The sequence below is a fragment of the Nicrophorus vespilloides genome, unplaced genomic scaffold (genome assembly GCF_001412225.1).
Source record: "Nicrophorus vespilloides isolate i.1.1-1 unplaced genomic scaffold, Nicve_v1.0, whole genome shotgun sequence".
NCBI lineage: Eukaryota > Metazoa > Arthropoda > Insecta > Coleoptera > Silphidae > Nicrophorus > Nicrophorus vespilloides.
Genome location: NW_017097024.1, coordinates 5,940 through 27,225, shown reverse-complemented (window position 1 = coordinate 27,225; position 21,286 = coordinate 5,940). Strand labels below are relative to the sequence as shown.

Genomic DNA, 21,286 nt, shown 5'->3' with positions numbered 1-21,286 from the left:
GTTTTGATGAGGATATTTCATGTTTCCTTCATGAAGTTTTGATGAAGATGTTTGAAGCTTTAATTATGAAAATTGAAGCAGATGTTTGAAGTATTCATTATGTTGTTTGAAGTTTTGATGAGGATGTGTCATGTTTTAATTATGTATATTGAAGTTTTCATGAAGATGTAAGGAACTTTAATTATAAAAAGTATTGATTATGAAGATTGAAGTTTTCATGAGGATTGAACTCTCTATGAAGATGTTTGAAGTATTCTTGATGTTGTTTCAAGTTTTGATGAAGATGTTTCAAGGTTTCATTATGAATATCGAAGTTTTGATGCAGATGTTTGAAGTATTGATTATGAAGGTGTTTGAAGTATTCTTGATGTTATTTGAAGTTTTGATGAAGATGTTTCATGTTTCCACTATGAATATTGAAGTTTTCATGAAGATGTAAGAAACTTTAATTATGAAAATTAAAGAATTTATGTAGATGTTTGAACTATTGATTATGAAGATGGATTGAACGTTCTATGAAGATTTTTGAAGCTTTGACAATGAAGATTGAAGTATTGATGAATATTTTTATTACCTGCTCAATTGTGCCGAGACTAGGTTACTGTAGGGCGCGTATTTCGCAGGATTTGCGTACATCATGCAGACTAGTCGCTCCCTACACTTTTCGGTATCGGCGCCCTTCGACCCTAATCCTAGCTGCTGGAATACAGAGTCCAGACGGGAGAGAAGAGGACTGTAGAATGGATCGTAGGTGGTCAAGAGCATCGACGAGGATGGTATCTTGTGGAACACCTTGTAATCCGTCTTCTTATTCGAATGTTTGTAGTAATAATTCTCGTTTCCTTGGAACGGATTCCTAGCATGCTCAAAGCTCAACCTAAAAAAAATAATTTAATTAATTATCAATTCCTTTCATTACTAACGAAGAAACCAGCAAATTAAATGTAATTGAACAAAAAATATTCTTCATCTGAAATGGAAACAATTGCTTACATATGAAGAAAAACGCGAAGTTTTTAAATGACTTATTCAAGTTTGATTGACGTTAACATTTGTATTACAAAGAATGTTAAATAGGTGATGTAAGTAGTATAAAGGTGATTGTCTTGATTATCAAGTCCATCTGTGAATTGGATGGAAATACACTTTCACGTTGCGTGAATTAGTGCAATAATGAAAGGCAATTATCCTTTTAGTACAAAAGGAATTGAATGGAGGAAATGTTTCCTCAATCATGTTGTGTAATGAATATGATTATCTGAAGAAGTAAAAAAAGGTATTCAAACAGTAAATGATCACAATAATTATCTAATTGTTTATCTGAAGTGATTATATGAAATTTAAATTAAGGTATTAAGACAAAATCTGATCTGAAGATTAAACCTATCTCAAATACATCTAAATGTAGATGAAGTATTAGAATCATCATTTCCTAAAATTTACTGAATCCAAAAAAAAAAAAACTATCTGGCTGAATACGAAGATTAAACCTATCCAAAAACTCCTATACGATTATACCTGTTCATAGCCTGCTGTGGTGTTTCCGTATTCGTAGTCTCAGCGACGTCGTTATTATAGGGTCCGGTGTCTTTGAACTCGAAATCCTCAACTTGTTGATTGGCGCCGGCGCCTCCTAATCCCGCCGAGGACCCGGAGAACCCTGAGAACGTTGACAGACCTTTTCCGACGATTTTACCTAGACTTCCGAGGATCGATGGCAGGAACATCGCGATCAACACGGACTTCACCAGTTGTGCACCGATGAACACGGGCAGCAGCAGTTTCTTCAATGCGAACGCTAGAAAACCCATACCGAAACCGGCCAGAAATGAGCTTTTACCAGTACCTACTAAAACAAAAAACACAGTTTCAGTGTGCTTATTGTTTTCCAGCACCAAAAAAAACCAAACGCAAAACCACATCTTATTTTTTTTACGTAAAATAAAGCTTTTGTATAATAGCAATTTTATTCATTTTAAGCTAAATGAGGCAATGAAATGAGAAAAATCACAAAAAATGTGAGCCAATTTATGATGAAAATGATGTATTACAATCAAAACGCCATCTATTGGTGACAAATCGAAATTTGATTTCATAGCTTTGCGTGCGGTTTATGGGCTTAAGTGCTTGTATTTAAGACATGCTATGGATTTAAAATAACTCACTTTTCTGATGAAATTGATGATTTTTAATGATGATCAGTGATTATTCTTTTTTAATCCCATAATCGATTGCAAAGACAAAAAAAACTAATACTTCTACAATTAATGTTACATAAATATAAATTTCTATACTTGAAGAAGAGTTATGATTGATTTAAAATAATTCAATGGTGGCGCCATCTCTCGGTGAAAAATGTATTATTTTTTTTTAGCTTTGCGTACGATATTTGGACTTCAGTGCTTGGTGTGCATTACTCACTTTTCAGGAATCTGGCTGTTTCTGGAATGTTCACTGAAACGACGTGGTTTTTGCTGAAGTCGTTCCATTTATTGTAGAAGTAGTCCTCCACTGATGCCAAACTCTTCGCTTCAGAACAATTCTCCTCCTCTGTCCCATTCCTAACTCTTTCAATCCCGACACCAGGCATCACATCCACACTATCCGCGCTGAAGATGCCATCCACGTACTTCGCCAACTGCTTATCCACCCCTGACAACCCTTCAACTGAACCACAGCTTTCCACCTGAGAAACCATAGCAACCAGTAGCAGCAGGGCAACCGCTTGGCCTTTTCGACGTTTCCATTGTTCCATTATTCTGTCAGCATTCCATAATATTCTGCAACAAAAAAAAAGAATAGAAACGGTAAAAAAAACGTTAATTCGTGTGGTGACAAGACGAAGAGTCGAAGTAAATCAGACCGAGTTCCTAAATTGGATTCTGGTGGGATGGCAATTTGCTTTGGGCGTCTGCGATTTATGCGCTCGGTTTGAGGACGCATCGACCGTTTTTGCTTATTAATTCGTGGACGAATTCTAATATTGTTGGACGCGTTAATACAAATCGTTATTGCTGCAAATGATTAATCGATCGCAATTACAATCAACGAGATCCGATTCATCATTTCCGCATCATCACATTAATAACGCGGATTTTCCATTCGCGAGAATCTTTACAATTCATTCATCTCTTCGAAGTATTGATCTGAAAAGTTTTCTACAGTATTAAGATATGGGAATTTGGAAACTAAGCTTCTTCCTTTAAGGATCTTATGAATTAAACATGCCTGGATTGGTTAGCAAGCTTCATTTAACAAAATCTAATAGGATGTATTACTTATAGAACTTTATTGACAATCAAAGAGTTTATTTTTTTTTCTTAATAACTTTACTAATATTCAATTCATATCTTTTGAATTTTTTGTAACATAAATGGATATTATTTAGTACATAAGTATTGAATGAAAATTGTCATAACCTAAACAGTAGCAAAATGGCGGTAAATTTAAATAGTAACGCTTCTTTTATGACAGTTTTCAAAAACGGAGTTTCCATCGTTTCTATGTTTTCTTTTATACTAGATATTTAATAATTATAATTAATAACTGCAAAATTTAGAATTGACATAACTTCATAATATATTTAAGAAAATGTGTGAAATATGTCAAAACATTGCTTTACAAACTTGTATATTGTATTGTATTGTATCAATCGATTATTGTGTAATAAAAGAAATCACCTAATTTGTACTTATCGTAAATGAAATTGTGTTTTGTTGTGGGAATTGTACTGAAACTTGTATTCGGTTTGAGATTGTGAAAAGCACTTGGAAACGAATAAAATATAAGTGGAGGAAGGAAGTAAATGTTTGTGTGGGTGAAATTATAGGCAAGTTGGATCCGATTTGGATGCACTGCACGTGCGAAATGCATCAAAATTGAAAGTCCCCGAATTGGATTATTGGAACGACGCGAGGTGCGACCCCAAAAAACGTGTACGTGGCAAAACTGCATTCCGCATTGAACGATACAAAATAATCGATGGAAATGCATGGCACAAAAGGAAAACCATTTATTTTGTCTCGATATAAACTAGGCGGTACAATTTTTCCATTCCGAGATTAAATTGAATTCCTTTTTGTACATGCAATTAATAATATAAAGTGTGTTATTGTTTACTGTTTTTCAGTTGTTATTCGAAATATGATTTATTACATACTTAATCATTAAAATATGGATAATGCATTTAATTGAAGTATTTTTTATCCATTTTATAATAAAAATTGAGTAATTAGACAAAAAGTGAAAATTATATATCTTTGACAGCTCATAGTACAAGAACGACAATAATCTGAAATTTGGTTGAAAAGGCACTACTTTTTTCTAATTCTGGAAAGTGGTTATTGAGTAATTAAATAAAACGTAAAGGTATTAAAAATAATTACAAAAATCGTCATAACTCAGTAACTAATTAATATTACTAAACAATTAATATATCAATACACTTCGAATTGAAGACGCTTTCTTATGCAATTGTAAATATTATGAAAACTTTCAAGATTATTGAAATAATTTTTTAAATTTATATGAATAATTTATAAATAAAATTGATTTTGAAAAATTACTAAATCTCAGTCATTAATTAACATTACTTAATGATTGTTATATCAAAAGATGCGCATTTGAAGACACATTATGATGTAATCAGAAAATAATTTAAAAAGTTTTATAATTTTCGATATAATAACAAAAAAAATGAAAAATTTTGAAAAATAATGTAAATTAATTTATAAAAAATTGTGATTTTATATAAAATTTTCTCAAATTTAAACTATATACAGCAAGACTTTCACACAGTGCGGGTAATTGCTAGTATCCCAGACTGTTCGAAACCGCACTAACCGAGGACTTTTGAGTAAACTTCAGACAAAAAGAGACTTGACTGAATATAAAAAAATAGTGATAGTGGATAATCTAATTCGGGTAAGAGGTTATTGAGTAATTAAATATAACGTAAAGGTATTAAAAATAATTACAACATCGTCATAACTCAGTAATTAATTAATATTAATAAACAATTATTATATCAAAACACTTCGAATTGAAGATGCTTTCTTATGCAATTGTAAAAATTATGAAAACTTTTAAGTTTATTTAAATAATTTTTTAAATTTTTATGAATAATTTATAAATAAAACTTATTTTGAAAACTTACTAAATCTCAGTCATTAATTAACATTACTTACTGATTGTTATATCAAAAGATGCGCATTTGAAGACACATTATGATGTAACAAAAAAATAATAAAAAAAAGTTTTATAATTTTCGATATAATAATAATTTTGTTATTATATGAAATATTTTGAAAAAAATTGTAAATGATTTTATATACAATATTCTCAAAGAATGTAAAATAAATACAGCAATACTTCTCGTAGAGTGCGGGTAATTGCCAATATCCTGGACTGTTCGAAACCGCACTAACCGAGGACTTTTAAGTAAACTGCAGACGAAAAGAGACTTGACTGAATATAAAAAAATAGTGATTTTTTATACAAATTTTCCCAAAGAATGTAAAACAAATACAGTAATACCTCGAACAGTGCGGATTATTGCCAATATCCCGGACTGTTTGAAATCATATTATGCAAGGACTTTGAAGTAAACTGCAGACGAAAAGAGACTTAACTAAATATAAAAAAATAGTGATTTTGTATACAATTTTCTCGAAGAACGTAAATTAAAATAAATTAATATGATTCTCTTGATTGGTTAACAGTATATAAACACGTTCGATGAACTTGAAAGCAATGCAAAACTCAATATTTAGTTTTTATTAGTGGGTCGAGAGTCCGAAAACCGGGCGGAAGGATTTGCATTTTAAGGTCGAGTAGTGGTAAAACTGTTCTCGATGTTACGGCTAACCCAGATCGACTATACAGCTGACCCCTACCACCATTTCTTATATAACTTTCGCCTTCCTTTAACGGATGGAAAACCGAAACGTCTTCGACTTGTTTGCACGAAAATAATTAAGGTCTTTGGCCAAACGAATTGCGAGCGTGTTAACACGTTTTTTTCTGCTTCTCTTTCTTGTTTTTTGCAGTACATCGTAAATCACGGACGAGGAAAATAGTTACGTAAGGGATTAGAACAGGTGACTTCCCTAGGGAACGGTGCGAAAAACCGTGTAATTTGATAGGGGAATAAATACACGACCAATCACTTTTTTTTTTTGTTGTTGTTCTTTTTTCTGTGCTGAAGAGGAGAAAAAAGCAAATTAAATATAATGGGAACACAAAGGTCGCCACGTTATTAATCTATGTTTTACACGACGATAGGAAGAGTATCAGATCGCTCAACCTACTTCGAAGATGCACGTGATTCGAGTGATTCGGACATCGATTTCAACGAGAAAAAGCATCCTTCATCGTTGACTTATTGTACTCTCTTCGGACAAAAGCAAATCACTTTCATGACCAACCTATATTTAAACGTGAAAAATTACAATAAGTTTTTCAAATCAATTGAAATTTATTGATAAATCTAACTAATTAAACTAATTATTTTATCTATAATTATTCACGTTTTTCATTTAGTAACTTTTACACACACAAAAATAACTTAGAATAAATTGGACACAGTTTTGTGAAATATTAATCCTTTGAAATCCATTCATTATTAAACGTATTTATTTGAGTGATCAAATGTATTTTATTTATTTAAATCCTATAGATTTGCATATCAAAAAATATTCATATCACCGAAGTGAATTGAATTGTAAATAAATCAGTAAACATTTCGAAATGAAAGGACAAAGTGAAAATAGGTGGTATTAATTCTGTCTAGACACCAAAATTCGCCAGAAAGAGCAAAAGAAAAGTACACAGAGAATGTACATACATATACAATTCACATAAAAGGAAATTACAATCTTTGCATACACAGCAATGAAATGCGTAGATACTGAAGAGCTTCGGTAAGCGAAACTGCGTGGAAGTTCACAAACTCCATCCACAAATCGTTTTTAGTATACACTGAATTACGTGTATATCTAAGCATATAATTTAGAACCACAAATACATTTGTGATTATACTGAATATTGACTACAATAATAAATGAAAGTTAAGCAATGTTTATAATGGGTGATAAAATCAATAAGCAATATACGTTTTTTTTTATCCTTTGCTTGGTTTGAAAGATTTTTTTTGTTTCGAAACCTTTCAGGAAGGAAATTCGAAAAAAAAAAATGTTATATCCTATTACATACATCAAAAGTCCTTTTGATCAGATCGAGGAAATGTAGTTCAGATCGGCGATTGTGTATAAAGGATACAAGGCTTATATACATACAGGAAAAAGGAAAATACAATAAAACAAAATGAAGCAAAAGGAAGGAAATATAGATATTGTTTCCTTTTTCCATCAAATAAAATTCAATAAAAAATCTAATAAAATATATCTTTCTATATTATTATTCTTAGTTATTGTTAAAAAATGTATGTGTTTCTTTAAAGCTAATGTTAAAAATACATAATTGAAAAGTTGTAATGAAAATATTATAAAATTTATGTAAATAGAAAAAAAAATCAAATATTTAGAAAAAAAATTATTCAATTTTATATCAGTTTATAATAATGAAATATAAAAAATTTTATTAATTTAATGAAATATGATACATTTTCAATTAATTTTATAGATTTTTGTACAAAATAATTTGAAATTTTATACGAAAATATCAATTTCAGAAAGTTGTATTTTTTAATTTAGAGTTTATTAATTAAATTAATTAAATAATTATGTTTAGTAAAGTAATTTGTACTCTTACTAACAAGATATATCTTTTTGTATATTTATTTATCGTAACAACTACAAAAGGTCAATTTGACGTTTTTAAATCTAAATTTTATAATAATGAAAATATAAACAAATTTTATTGTTTTTGTCTTTATATTAAGGAAAAATGTTTTCTGTTTAAGTAACAATTGTTTTTTTTTTATTACAAAAATGTCAAAAGTGTTATATTTTTTAATTCGAAATTAGAATTATAAATATGGATTTTTTCGATGTACTTTTAATTAATTAAATTCTAATTACGTTTAGTAAAGTAATTTGTACTCTTACTAACAAAATATATCTTTCTGTATATTTAGTTAACTTAACTGCTACTAAAGGTCAATTTGATCTTTTTAAATCTAAATTTTATAATAATAAAAATATAAAGAAATTTTATTGTTTTTACCTTTATATTAAGGAAATATGTTTTCTATTTAAGTAAAAAATGTAAAAAGATTTGTATTTTTCAATTAGAAATTTGAATTATAAATATGGATTTTTTTGATGTACTTTTAATTAATTAAATTCTAATTACATTTTGCAAACTAATTTGTACACCTATTAACAAAAAAAAGTTATTATACAAAAAAATATGTTTTTTTCTTAAGTGTGTTTACTCATGTAATTTGTATTCACTGAGTTGTTGCTACTTTCGATCTAGATAGAAAGAAGAAAAATACAAATAAAACTTTATGAATTCACGTACTTTTTAAATACTTTCTCACGCGATGTTCATTAAAAAAATGAATAAAATTAATGAGTAAATAAATATTTAATTAATTATGTAAAATATTAAACGCAAAAATAATTTGCATGTAAATTAATTGCACACAAGCAAACTCCTCTATTTTCGCCAACTAATTATGCATTTTGTACTAAGTAAAACTTTTCCTTTATAACGTATTAAAAATAATTACAAAAAAAAAAACACGTTTTATACAGTGAATTAGGTGCAACAAGTTCTTGCAATTTATTTTTGGCCCAGTTAAATAACTTCCGCGTCGCATCGATTTTCATTTTGTCCACAAATAACGTGGTGCATTCGGTGGAAAAGTTTTCGCATGGGGGGAAAATGATTCATTATTTTCCTCGCGTTTTCCCCCGGAACGAGGAACTATGGTCGTGCATTAAAACGTACGGATTTCCGCAGATTTTATACCCTTTTTGATGTGTTACTACTACGACTACTTTGATCCCTTTCTCGTTTCCGCTTTTCCTGAATAAATAATTTCCACGCACAAACACACGGTTTTACTTTAAATCCATGTAACTGCGACACCCACGTCCACACAGAATTCGCTTCAAACAATTGTAATTTAATTTAGAGCGACTTTTTAATTGTATTACAATTTTCGAAATTTAATTATTAATTTGCAACAATTTATAATTCATGATACGTACAATGTTTCAGTATTATTATGTAACTGATTTTATAATCAGATCAGCATTTATATATATCAGATGTTGTGACAGGTGTCAGATGTCAAATAATGACAGATGTCAAGTTGTCAAATACGTCAACTATAGTCGAGTGACAATCAACACAATTTAGATTTCCTGTATCAATCTTTGACAGATGTCAGATGTCAATAATTGACAGATATCAAGTTGTTAAATACGCACTTTAATTAAAATAAATATTTGTAATTTTAATTAGTTTAATGATAAAAAGTGGATAATAATTAAATATATAGATTCCAATTATGAATTATTTAAGGAAATGACTGTCATTTATAGTTTATCATTATAAAATCAATCTTTGACAGATGTCAATCTATGATAGGTGTCAGATGTCAAGTCGTTAGAAATGTCAACTATCGTCGAGAAACAAACAACATAATTCATAATTTTACTTAGTTTATTGATAAAAAGTGTGAAATAATGAAATAAACATAAATGAAACTGTTGTATCGTTCACACGAATTGCAAACTATTTAAAGAAAGAAAGAAATCTTTGACAGATGTCAAGCTATGACAGATGTCAGATGTCAATTTCTCAAACACTTCAACTATCGTCGAATGACAATTAACATAATTCTGGTGTCCTGCTTTAATAAAATATTTGTAATTAAAATGGAAAATAATTAAAATTTATATTTTACCATTAGGTAATCTCGTTTTGACAGATGCCAGATGTCAATTTGTGATAGGTGTTAAGTTGTCATCTATCATCAAATGGAGAATGAAATTGAGTTAAAGAAATTTAATAAGTTTATAACAAAAAAAGTATGAAATTTATGTTCACTTTGAACAAGATTTGCAAATAAATTGGATTGGATTTCTTCCAGTCCTATAACTATACTTAAAAGGCGTTCAGCTATTAAAGTCACGTTCTCTACAAATGAAATACAACTTCTGCGTGTTTCCTCGAAGGAATAAAAACAAAATGTAAAAATAAAAATAGAATAACGTATGCATTGAACTTTGGTGTTCGAATTACCGGTAACATTTATGTCTTCAGCGTGCGATAACGTTGCATTAGTCCAGTTTTGCACTTCGTTCCTTACCTCTACTTCTCTTCCTTTTTTTTGTTGTTGTTGTTGTTACTGTTTCACTTCCAGTTTTTGGCATGCACAGAAATAAGTATTGTTTATCGTCGGTCGGAAAGCGTTAATGAAAGTTTCCACCATGCTAATTGGAATTTATTTTTATTGCCTTCTGCACTGCACCGAGGCTACCAATGCCACTAATGTATGCGAAGTTCTCTCGTGCTCCAAATACGCGTGACACAAACCTGGTTATATAAGATATACAACAAGACTGCTTCATCGTTTACTTCAGATTACCAACAATTTAATGCATTGCTTAAGATCAATCGTTGGTTTCTTAACCATTAATATCATATTTGACAAGTGACAGATGGCAAATGACAGCTGTCAAACAAATACGCCATCTATTGATGTAGAAAATTAACTTCCAGATTATACTAATTAAATCACTAAAATATTATTGTTTTAATTACAATAAATAATAGTTGATTGCTTTAATAAGTAATTAAATTGTTTTGGTGAAATTTTGTTTACGGTGTGTTCAGCTTTAAAATTTTTGACGATAATTTAATCGGAATATAGGGATGTTAAGATGATGAACGATGACTGTTTGCGTTTCGCGTGCAAAGACGGCGATATTCCCAGAGCGTCGCGACGCCACCCCCCGAAACGGCGCGTTTTGCATGTTTACAAATGCGACATTAGTGCTTCCATTTCGGTGCTCACACACAATGCAATAAAGTGAACATTTGCTGCTGTCGTCGAACGAAGTTCAAGCCAACCGCAATATGTCATACAAATTGGCACTTCCAATTCGAAATAGACATTTCAACAATTGTTTTAAACAAAATTAGAAAAAATACATAAGTAAACAAAATGTTTATGTTTCTAGAGGTTGATTAAAAAAAGTTACTTAGTTTTATGTTTCAGCAAAAGATGGCGTTTCAATAAAATTTGTTTATTTCCACTACACATGATGTAATTAAAGAAGAAACGAGTTAAGAAACTTACTTCTTCTACATGAACGGTATTTATTTACATTAACTAGTAAATGTACATAATAACCAACATATGTATCACTGCTAATACTAAATTGAACTTAGAGTTGTCTCTTTTTTTTTATATATAATTGGATTAATTAAGTGTAGCTTAGAGAAATGCGAATCCGAAGTGTCTTGGATGAGCTTGGAAATAAAAATCTTGGATGAAACGTGCATCGGAGTGAAATTAAAGCGGTCGCCGTTCCCCGTATTCTTATTTATTTTCTCATGTCTCTTCGCAGTCTTCTATTATCTCGGTCCCAGTGGCCGCTGACGAGATTAAGTAATGTTTTTATTGCATCTCTGACGCAGTTTCTACCGAGGACAAAAGAAAATTGAAGAGACGAAACCTTTCCACTTTTTTTTTACATAGATTTTTCTTTTATATATTTCTCATTTAGAACTTACGTAATGCAACAAGGGACAACGAGCATTTTATTAGATGATACAAAAACAATCTGTGAGAACTAATAAAGTTAGAAGTTTTACGAATCTGAACATAGGTGGTGCTAAGAAAAACACAATTTTCAATTGCTTCAGTTTTTAATGGCATTTTATAAGAAATCGAATCTACAGAACTAATATCAAAGCCTTTGAGGCTCCACCTGAAGAAGACTAGAGATTCAGTCAGAACTAAGATTTGATGATACTGTGGTGGCAATGTAATTGATAGGTGGCGGATATATCCGCCGCTTGTTTGCAAAGTGATTAATACATAATTATATATTGAAATCTTAATCTACCCATGAAAATGTTTACTCAACCTCTAATTTAAACAATGTCATTTTGCGTTTGACAAGCTGTCAAATTTAACAAGCAAAGAACATCAAGGTTTCAGGAACTACAATATTTCAATATGAATTGAATAATTTATATAGAAGTCAATGAAAATATGATTTTGTTGTAAATTACATCTATTGACGTTATTTTGAATTATTATTATTATTCCAATAGAAATTTTCATGAAAATATGGGAAACTATTTTTTTTAATGTTGGTAAATGTTCATTTAAAATACAGGAAAAACTTATTTCCACGAGTGGAAAACGGATATCACTGTGTGGCTTTTATTCATTCGCAATGTTGTGTTTGTGGTTTTGCAGTTTGCGCACAGTTTTCTCCTCTTCTTTTTTATATATTTGTGTGCATGAATATTTCATTTTTCCTGCAATGAGGAAAAACCAAATGGAAAATGTATGCTCAAAAAAAGAACGGTGCATACTTTAATAAAACATTTTATAAAACAAACAAAACATACAGTGTGCAAAATGAATGGACAAAAATGATATCCGTGTGTTCTTTTGGTCTTACGAGGTCATATATAAACAGCATTTTTTGAACAACGGTAAAACGTGTTAAATTTGTACGTAAAATCCACAGTTTTTTTTATAGTAAAGAAAAACAACATATGTTACGAATTTCTTCATAATAACTGAAAAAGTTTGTTGTAAAAACTGTATGTTTCTTGAGCCTATTTTATAGAAGAAATTCCCAAGAATAAAAATTGACTTAAATTAGTTTAAAATTTACATTTAAACAAAATTTCTAATTTATTTCAATCAAAAGTTCCGAGAATTTTAATTAATTTAAATTACATATATTTAAAAAATCGATCCTAATTCCATTGAAATGAATGTAAATGCAACTTCGACTCGGTTAAATATTTAAATTGCTCTTTAAATCTCACGCTGAAAACCATTACGTAACAGACGAAAACGGTGAAAGTTTCGTTTGCCCTTTTTTCTATCCCATCATCATCATCTTTACATCAGATGGAAACTTTAGATTTATCATGGAATGTGTACGCATTTTATTTCTCTGTAAAAACTCGAGATTTATTCAGATTTGTCCATTAGATATGCAAGATTAGGAAAGATTTATGAAAGTTTAATGCATGTATAATGTACGAATGGGAAAGATGATGAAACGCAAGTAATAACAAAAATAACAACAACATGTTGTAGATTAATCTGGGAAAGTTTATGCTTCTGTTGAAACGAGAGATGCGTTTATTGATCTAGTTTTACTTTAAATTATTTATGATATTCAATGAAACACATAAATTGAAACAGTTTGAATGTAAATAAAACAATTCAATTTTTGTTAGTTCATAAAATAAATTATTTAATTCTTTGAAAATTTTACCAAAATTATTCAATTAAAAAGTTTTTTTTTTAATTTTCACATTTTCTAAAATTTAAGTACGAAATTTGTTAAATTTTATTTAGTTTAATGAAAATTACTTCATTATTTGCATACGCAAATTAGATGAACACTCGATTGATTGTTTGGTAGATGACTGTTCGGTATTTGTGATTTGCGTAATGGGTTCAATCGATTTACGTAATTAACGCGTTAATTGAATATTAATGTAATTCCCAATTTGCATTCATATTTGTACCCAAAATTAGTGTTTTAATCTCTAAATACATTAAGTAATGTAAATTTATTAAAGAAAATATGAGAAAATATTATTTTTAAAAAAACTTTTTCTTGAAGTTGTTTTTCAAGACAACTTTACTAATTTCTTTCATTAAAATATGGATAATATTTACTATTTTTTTGTACTAGAACGTTATGTTATTTAGAATATTCGTTTAGAAACAATTTTGGATGATTTTCTATAAGATTTAAACGATTCTATCAAAACGCCATCTATTGGCGAAACAAAAAAATATTTTTAATTTTGTTATTTTTATGTAGCTTATTGATTTAACAGTCAAATTAAATACAAATTAACGTTAAAAATCTTATTTTTTTCACTTATATTTAAAGAAAAATAATGAATTTTGGTATATAAATCAATTAGTGTATTTTTTAGACAATAGTAAACATTTGCGTTTAATTACAAATTAATTTACATTTGAATGTAATTAATTTTCTCCGAACATTGGAAACGCATTCAATAATGTTGTTGATTATTGCTCGAACATGTTTCGAAAAGCTTTTGATATATTAGTTCAAACACTCTCTCATATGCAATAATCGATGAAACGCTAATTGAAATGGACCGGATTTTGCGTTCATCCATCCAAACAAAAGTCAAACATAAATGGAATAGCTCTTTATTTGCGTAAATTGTTTGAATAGAAATTTCTCAATAAACTGTCGTGTTTAACTTTCCAATTTACAGGCCCTCATTGACAAAATGTGTGAAGGTGTTATTCTCATTCCTTCATTTCTGTCTTCAATTTTCTCTTTCAATTCTTTCTTCAATTATCTTTTCAATTCTCTAATACTTCATTTAATTTCAATTATCTCTTCATTTTTCTCTTCAATTCTTTCTCCATCTCTTGGACGTGAGAAAAAAATGAAAAATTTATTTCTTTTTTATATAACTCTTCAGTTTGCTCTTCAATTATTTCTCCAACTCTTTGAAGAGAGACATTGAGAAAGAAATTAAGAATGTATTTCAATTCTCTCTTCAATCCTCTCTTCAATTATCTCTTGAATTCTCTGTTCAATTCTCTCTTGAATTATATTCTCAATTCTCTCTTCAATGATTTCTTCTATTCTCTCTATAATTCTCTATTCAATTATTTCTTCAATTCTCTCTTCAATCTTCTCTTCAATTCTCCCTTCAATTATCTGTTCAAATATCTCTTCAATCATCTCTTCAATTCTCTTTTCATTTCTATCATCAATTCTCTTGTCAATTATCTCTTCTATTATTTCTAGAATTCTCTGTTCAATTCTCTCTTGAATTATCTTTACAATCCACTCTTCAATTATCTCTTCTATTCTTTCTTCAAATTGTTTGTTAATTCTCTCAATTTTCTCTTCAATTCATTCTTCAATCCTCTCTTCAATTATCCCTTTATTATCTCTTGAATTATCTGTTCAATTCTCTCTTGAATTATCTTTTCAATCCTCTCTTCAATTATCTTTTAAAATCTCTCTTCAATTACTTGTTCAATGTTCTCTTCAATTCTATCTTCAATAATCTCTTCAAATATCAGTTGAATTCTCTCTCAAATCTCTCGTCAATTCTTTTGTCAATCCTCTTTTCAATTATTTCTTCTATAATCTCTTAAATTCTCTGTTAAATTCTTTCTTGAATTATCTTTTCAATCCTCTCTCCAATTCGTTTTTCACCTATCTTTTCAATTCTTTCTTGAATTCACTCTTATAGAATTGAAGACCAATTATATCTTCAATTATTTCTTCAATTCTCTCTTCAAACTTATCTTCAATTCTCCCTTCAATTCTCTCTTAAAATCTCTTTTCAATTCTTTCTTAAATTCACTCTTCAATCCTCTCTTCAATTCTATCACCAATTATATTTTCAATTATTTCTTCTATTCTTTCTTCAATTTTTTATTCAATTATTTCTTCAATTTTCTTTTCAATTCTCCCTTCAAATATCAGTTTAATTCTCTCTCAAATCTCTCGTCAATTCTTTCTTCAATCCTCTTTTCAATTATTTCTTCTATAATCTCTTGAATTCTCTGTTAAATTCGCTCTTGAATTATCTATTCAATCCTCTCTCTAATTCTTTCTTCACCTATCTTTTGAATTCATTCTTCAATGCTTTCTTCTATTCTCTCTTCACTTATCTCTTCAATTCTCTTTTCAAATCTCTCCTCAATTCTTTCTTCAATCATCTCTTGAATTATCTCTTGAATTATCTGTTAAATTCTGTCTTCAATTATCTTTTAAATTCTTTCTTCATTTCTATCTTCAATTATCTCTTCTATTCTCCCTTCACTAATCTCTTCAATTATTTTTTCAATTCTCTTTTCAAATCTCTCTTCAGTTCTTTCTTCAATTCTATCCTCAATCCAATATTCAAGTCTCGTTTTAATTATATCTTCTTTTCACATCTCTACTTCACTACATTCGATGTAAATGAGAAACTGCGGTATGCGGAAACATCAAGGACGAAGTCGAAGAATACGTAAAAGTGCGAACGTTATTTATATATTACGACGCCCTCGAAAACCGAATTAACGACTGAGAGAGGAAAGAAATTGGCTCAGATGCGAAACTGGGTTTTCCGCAATTAAAACAATAACAAGACACAATTGCATTCTATGTGTATGGTTGAAGTCGAGATCATTAAACGAGACGTAATTGTGTCATTATTTAACGACACGACGCGATAATTACATAATTTCCACTTCCGTTTTATTTCAATTCCATTTTTTTTTACAACTTACAAGAAATATCTTTAGGATTTTTTTCCACAATTCATAATTGTTATTTGACATTTTAATATATTTTGTATTGTTTTCTTTTCCACTTCTATTTTTATTTCTAAATTTTCATTTTTTAAGAATATTTACAAGAAAATTCATGAGATTCATTGAACAAACATTGATTGAATAATATCCAAAATTTCTTTAATATTTTACAATTTTCACACACTTTTCTTATGAGATTTTAACAAATTTTGTTTTATTGATTTTTCCAAATTTTAAAGTGTTTCGCATTATTTTCTAATTAGAAATTATAAACAAAATTCTTATTTTTTTATTACTTCTAATTCAAGAAATAAATAATTCTATATAAAATTATATTAAAAAGCTATGTAAGATTTATATAATTTAACAGTAGAAAATAACAAGATTATTACACGTAAAAGCATTTTCCAAACGAAATTACTAAGAAAGTTTACACTGAGAAGTTTTAGGTTGAAACCATTGTAAAGGCAATCACAAGTTTATGGGAAACACAAAGTGAGCGTCGATTCACGTACAAAAGTATTTTCCAGTTAAGTTATTGGATAAAAGCCTCGCAACGTCTCTTAAGACGGAAACGCTTCTAACCACATTTAACACAATTTTCGAATAACTTGGGATAATTCTCAATTTCCTGTCTATATTTCCTTTACAAAATACAACACAACTTCATTGAATTCTCATTCACAGACCTACAACATCCTACACTTGACCTAAAACTGTCTTATTTGTATCAAACAATTATTCAATATATAATTACTCATATTAAAAACACAAGTTTTATGAATGATATTAATATGAAAAAAAATAATTAAAAATTTTAACTTTAACATACATTTTTTAATAATTTTTAATAATTTTTTTAATAAATTAGATTTTAAGAAACATAATTTATTATTTAAAAAAACTGTTCGTTATTAATAAATAATTATTTGAAAAGCTATGAATTCTTTACAACAAAACAATAATAATGACAAAATTTATATAAATGTATATAGTAAATTTTTGCAACATAAAATGATTTGGTAATTATGATTGCAAATCTTTAGTTTCGAACTGAAATTGGACTTCAGGACACTTATAGTAATGATAGTAATATAGTTAAAGCAAGTGCACTTATGTATTCCAGGTAATCGATTCCAGTTTAAATTTAAACCGGTTTCAATGGTGTATAACCGTGTAATTTACACATTTATCTGGGATGCTTTGCTCGATCCAACCTTCACCTCATTATAATCACCCATTTTCTCACAAACTACTTCCTTCTATAAATTAAACTTCTTATCAGCTAAGATGTTTAATTAATACAAAAAAAATAGTAAAAAAAACGAAGAAAATTTGTATGAATTTGACCTAAGTTTTAATTTTATTATTGCTTCAATCTCTTAATTCATCAATGAAATTTCTTTTAAACTTATCATTAGTTAAATCTTATTGAACATATTAGTATTAAGTAGATGTACATTGTTTTTTTTTTTGGTCTTACCTTTCAGTGTTTGTAATCCAAAACTCCTTAGACAATTTCTTCCTTCTGATCTTCGAAAATCAGTACCAGTCACGTTTTGTTTTTTTGTACAAATCAATCACTTCACTGTGTAAATAAAAAAAGGTAGAGAGAAACAAAATTGGTAAAGAATGTTGGTGAGCACGAGAATTGTATAGTAGAAGTAGTGTGTAGTTCTTTGGGTGCTTTTCGTTCGAGAGGTAGATTCAGTTTGTGGCACGTGCAACGAACGAGTGAAGACGGTAGGCGAACTTGAGGTGGCCGCGAAGAGGAATCCAGGCCACGAGGTCACTCGACCGCAACGAAGACGCTGCCCACCAGACACATGTGAAGGTGGCCGAAGAGACCTTCCGATGCGAACCGAATATGCGAAAAAAAAATACCAACAACAAACAACAACAAATCACGAATTTTTTTTATATAGGATTAAACTTAGTTAAAGAAATATTTAAAAAGTGGCACTTCTTGGGGAAAACCGAATTCTGTTGGTGAAACTACTTTTACCAAATTGCGTTCATTAAAACGATACAAATCCTCATCTTCATAAGCATATAACAGATTTCTTCTCTTTTCATCTTTTTACATTAAAATTCTCTCTAATTATACAGATTTTTTATTAATAATTTAGGTACAGTTAGAAAACGATTATTCATTCAAATTTATGAGCATTTCTTTGTATTTGTTAATATATAAAAGTTAGTATTCTACAAAATTTTCTAAAGAATACCTAAAACTGTTTAAACGCAATAATTTTATCTTCAATATATACATTTCATGACCTAATTAACATGCGTAGTTATCGAGTAATTAAATGAAACGTGAAAACGTAAAATAAATTGGAAAACTCGTGATATCTCAGTCAAAAATTAAGGTTACGTAACAGTAAATATATCAAAACAAGCGCAATTTAAGACCACTTCTTATATAGTAATTAGTATAATAATTTTTTGATAAATATTTTCGAGATAAAAAAAATATGAGAAAATAAATTTGAAAAATCGCCATATCTAAGTCAATAATTATTTTAACGTAACAATTTTTATATGAAAAAATGCGCAACAAAAGTGTAATTATAAAATATCTTAAAATTATTATAGATTTGTTACTTTTTAAATAAATTATTTAAAAAATTGTCCAAAAAAAAGTCCGAAATTTAATTAGAAAAATTGCCATATTTTTGTGAATAATTACTTTTTACTTAACAATTCTTATAAGAAAAAATGTGTAAACAAAGTGTACACATAAAGTACACTATTTATTTTAATGATTTAGACTTATGAAAAAAAATTAATATAATTTTTTCAAATAAAATTTGTACAAAATACGTATGTGTGAAATGAAGATCACATGTGTTGCAATATAGGAAAAGCTGGGAAAAACGACGTTGAAAACTTGTATTTTCTGTGCACGAAACAGCGTCGTCATCCTCTCATCCCGTTGCATAAACGTCTGAGCGTATTTTCCGATTTCCGTTCCCTCCGGCGATCCGCGTAAATGCAATAAACTTTTCAGCACTTTGTGGAAAGCGCAGACTGAAACCGCATGAAAACTGTGAATGGAAATCTGAAAAAAACCCTCAAGTTTCATGAACAGAATATTCAAAATATAACGTTTTTTTACTGTCATTATTTTGATCGAAAAAAATCCTATTTTGTGTTTTCACAATTCTGTTATTTTTTAATGTTTTGTTTGATTGTAACAAAAGTTGTTCCATTAATAGATTATACAATTATAATACTAAATCCGAAATCAACTACACGATTTGAGTAAAATCAATGAATTTATTCATCAAATGCGATTGAAGTGTATACGTTTTAATGTTTTCATTCCAATTTCATTCATACATTTTCTCTTTATAGAAACACCAATTAACCATGAAACGGTAATTAATTAAATATAGAGAGATTTCACATCCATTCAAAATCAACTCTTTTGTATCAATTTCATGAATGCTACTACAATGATATAATTCGCATGGAATTCGCAACTTTCTCTTCCTTCTCAAAACAAAATTGGTATTTTTTTTCTTCAAATTTTTCATATACATGAGTCACATTTCTCACGAATTTTACTCCAATTATTTTGTATTTTTTTGCGAAATTTTAATTTCTTTAAATTAGTGTTAGCTTCTGAGAAAAGCATTGTTTTTATCTTTGTTTTTAAGTGACAAATTTAGAAAACAATAATAGACATAGAAACATCATGAATTTGATTAATTTATTAATTTTGATGATGAAAACAATAAAAATTTCTTTTAATAAAATGAATTGATTTGACCTCATTTTTTTTGGCAAAAAAAACTTTAACAGTTAATGTATGCATTACAGATGCATGAGTTCATTGATTTATTGCATTATACATTCTTTAAGTATAGAATGAAAATTTATAACAATTTTGTAAAAAAACATTTTTTTTTTTTCAAAGTTTAGCAAATATTATTTGCTATAAAATTATTCTCATTTGTAATTGGAACTTATTTTGTGGATATTTCACTACACACTAGTTTGACAAGTATTTAAATAAGTACTTATAACGAGATATACACAAATATACTAGTTAATACGTGACAAGTAACAATTATACAACTGGAACTTATTTTGTGGATATTTATATTTTTTACTTCGTATTTTCCATCAAGGAAAATTTGTACACTAAGCTTGAAGAATTACTTGTTTCATAAAGTACTTTTAGAAAAATTATTAATTTTTAATTGGAACTTACTTTATGGATTTGTTTTTCTTAACATTAACAAAGAGGTTTAAAAGCACAACTTTTTAATACTTACTTTGTATAAATACTTAAACAAGTAACGTTAATATATAAATCACATTTATGTTTTTTTGTAATATAATACTGATATTTCATAAAGTTTGTAATGGCAATATCTTAATGAAAAGCAGGTTTGTTGAGGGCACAAAGTTTCCAGACTCGAGTATATTAAATTAAACATTCCATATCAAGTAAAAACTTCTATTTCAGCTGTTTCAATTGGCTTTGTACTACGCAAGAAGAGAAAAAAACAATGGCTTAACGTAATTGGAAGATAATCCAATCGGAGCTTGATTCAAAACTAAAGTAAATCAAAGCTCTCAAAGCAACGCAAAATCCAACCAATAGAAACATTTAATCTAAAGAATATCAACATTATTACAGACACATATAATACAAGTAAATCATTACAGAATTATTTAATAAGATTCTTTACAAATTTACACAACAAAATCATTACAGATACATTCATTAAAATACATATCAAAGTCATTACAAAACTATTCAATAAGATTCATTATAAATGT

The 21,286-nt window shown here is 28.6% G+C and overlaps 1 protein-coding gene across 2 annotated transcripts in view; it reads right to left on the bottom strand.

The window, feature by feature from the left end:
* Positions 1-18,180, bottom strand: part of LOC108558720 — a 21,707-nt gene extending 3,527 nt beyond the window's left edge. Inside the window, exons 1-4 of one of the 2 annotated variants that reach the window (XM_017915714.1) lie at positions 17,973-18,180; positions 2,422-2,780; positions 1,519-1,849; positions 575-877 (exon numbers count right to left, since the gene is read on the bottom strand). In XM_017915714.1, the coding sequence (XP_017771203.1) occupies positions 575-877; positions 1,519-1,849; positions 2,422-2,755 (968 nt within the window). In that variant the 5' untranslated portion in view covers positions 2,756-2,780; positions 17,973-18,180. The remainder of the gene's footprint in view (positions 1-574; positions 878-1,518; positions 1,850-2,421; positions 2,781-17,972) is intronic. The other variant, XM_017915715.1, reaches the window with a different exon arrangement.
* Positions 18,181-21,286: the final 3,106 nt, after the last annotated feature.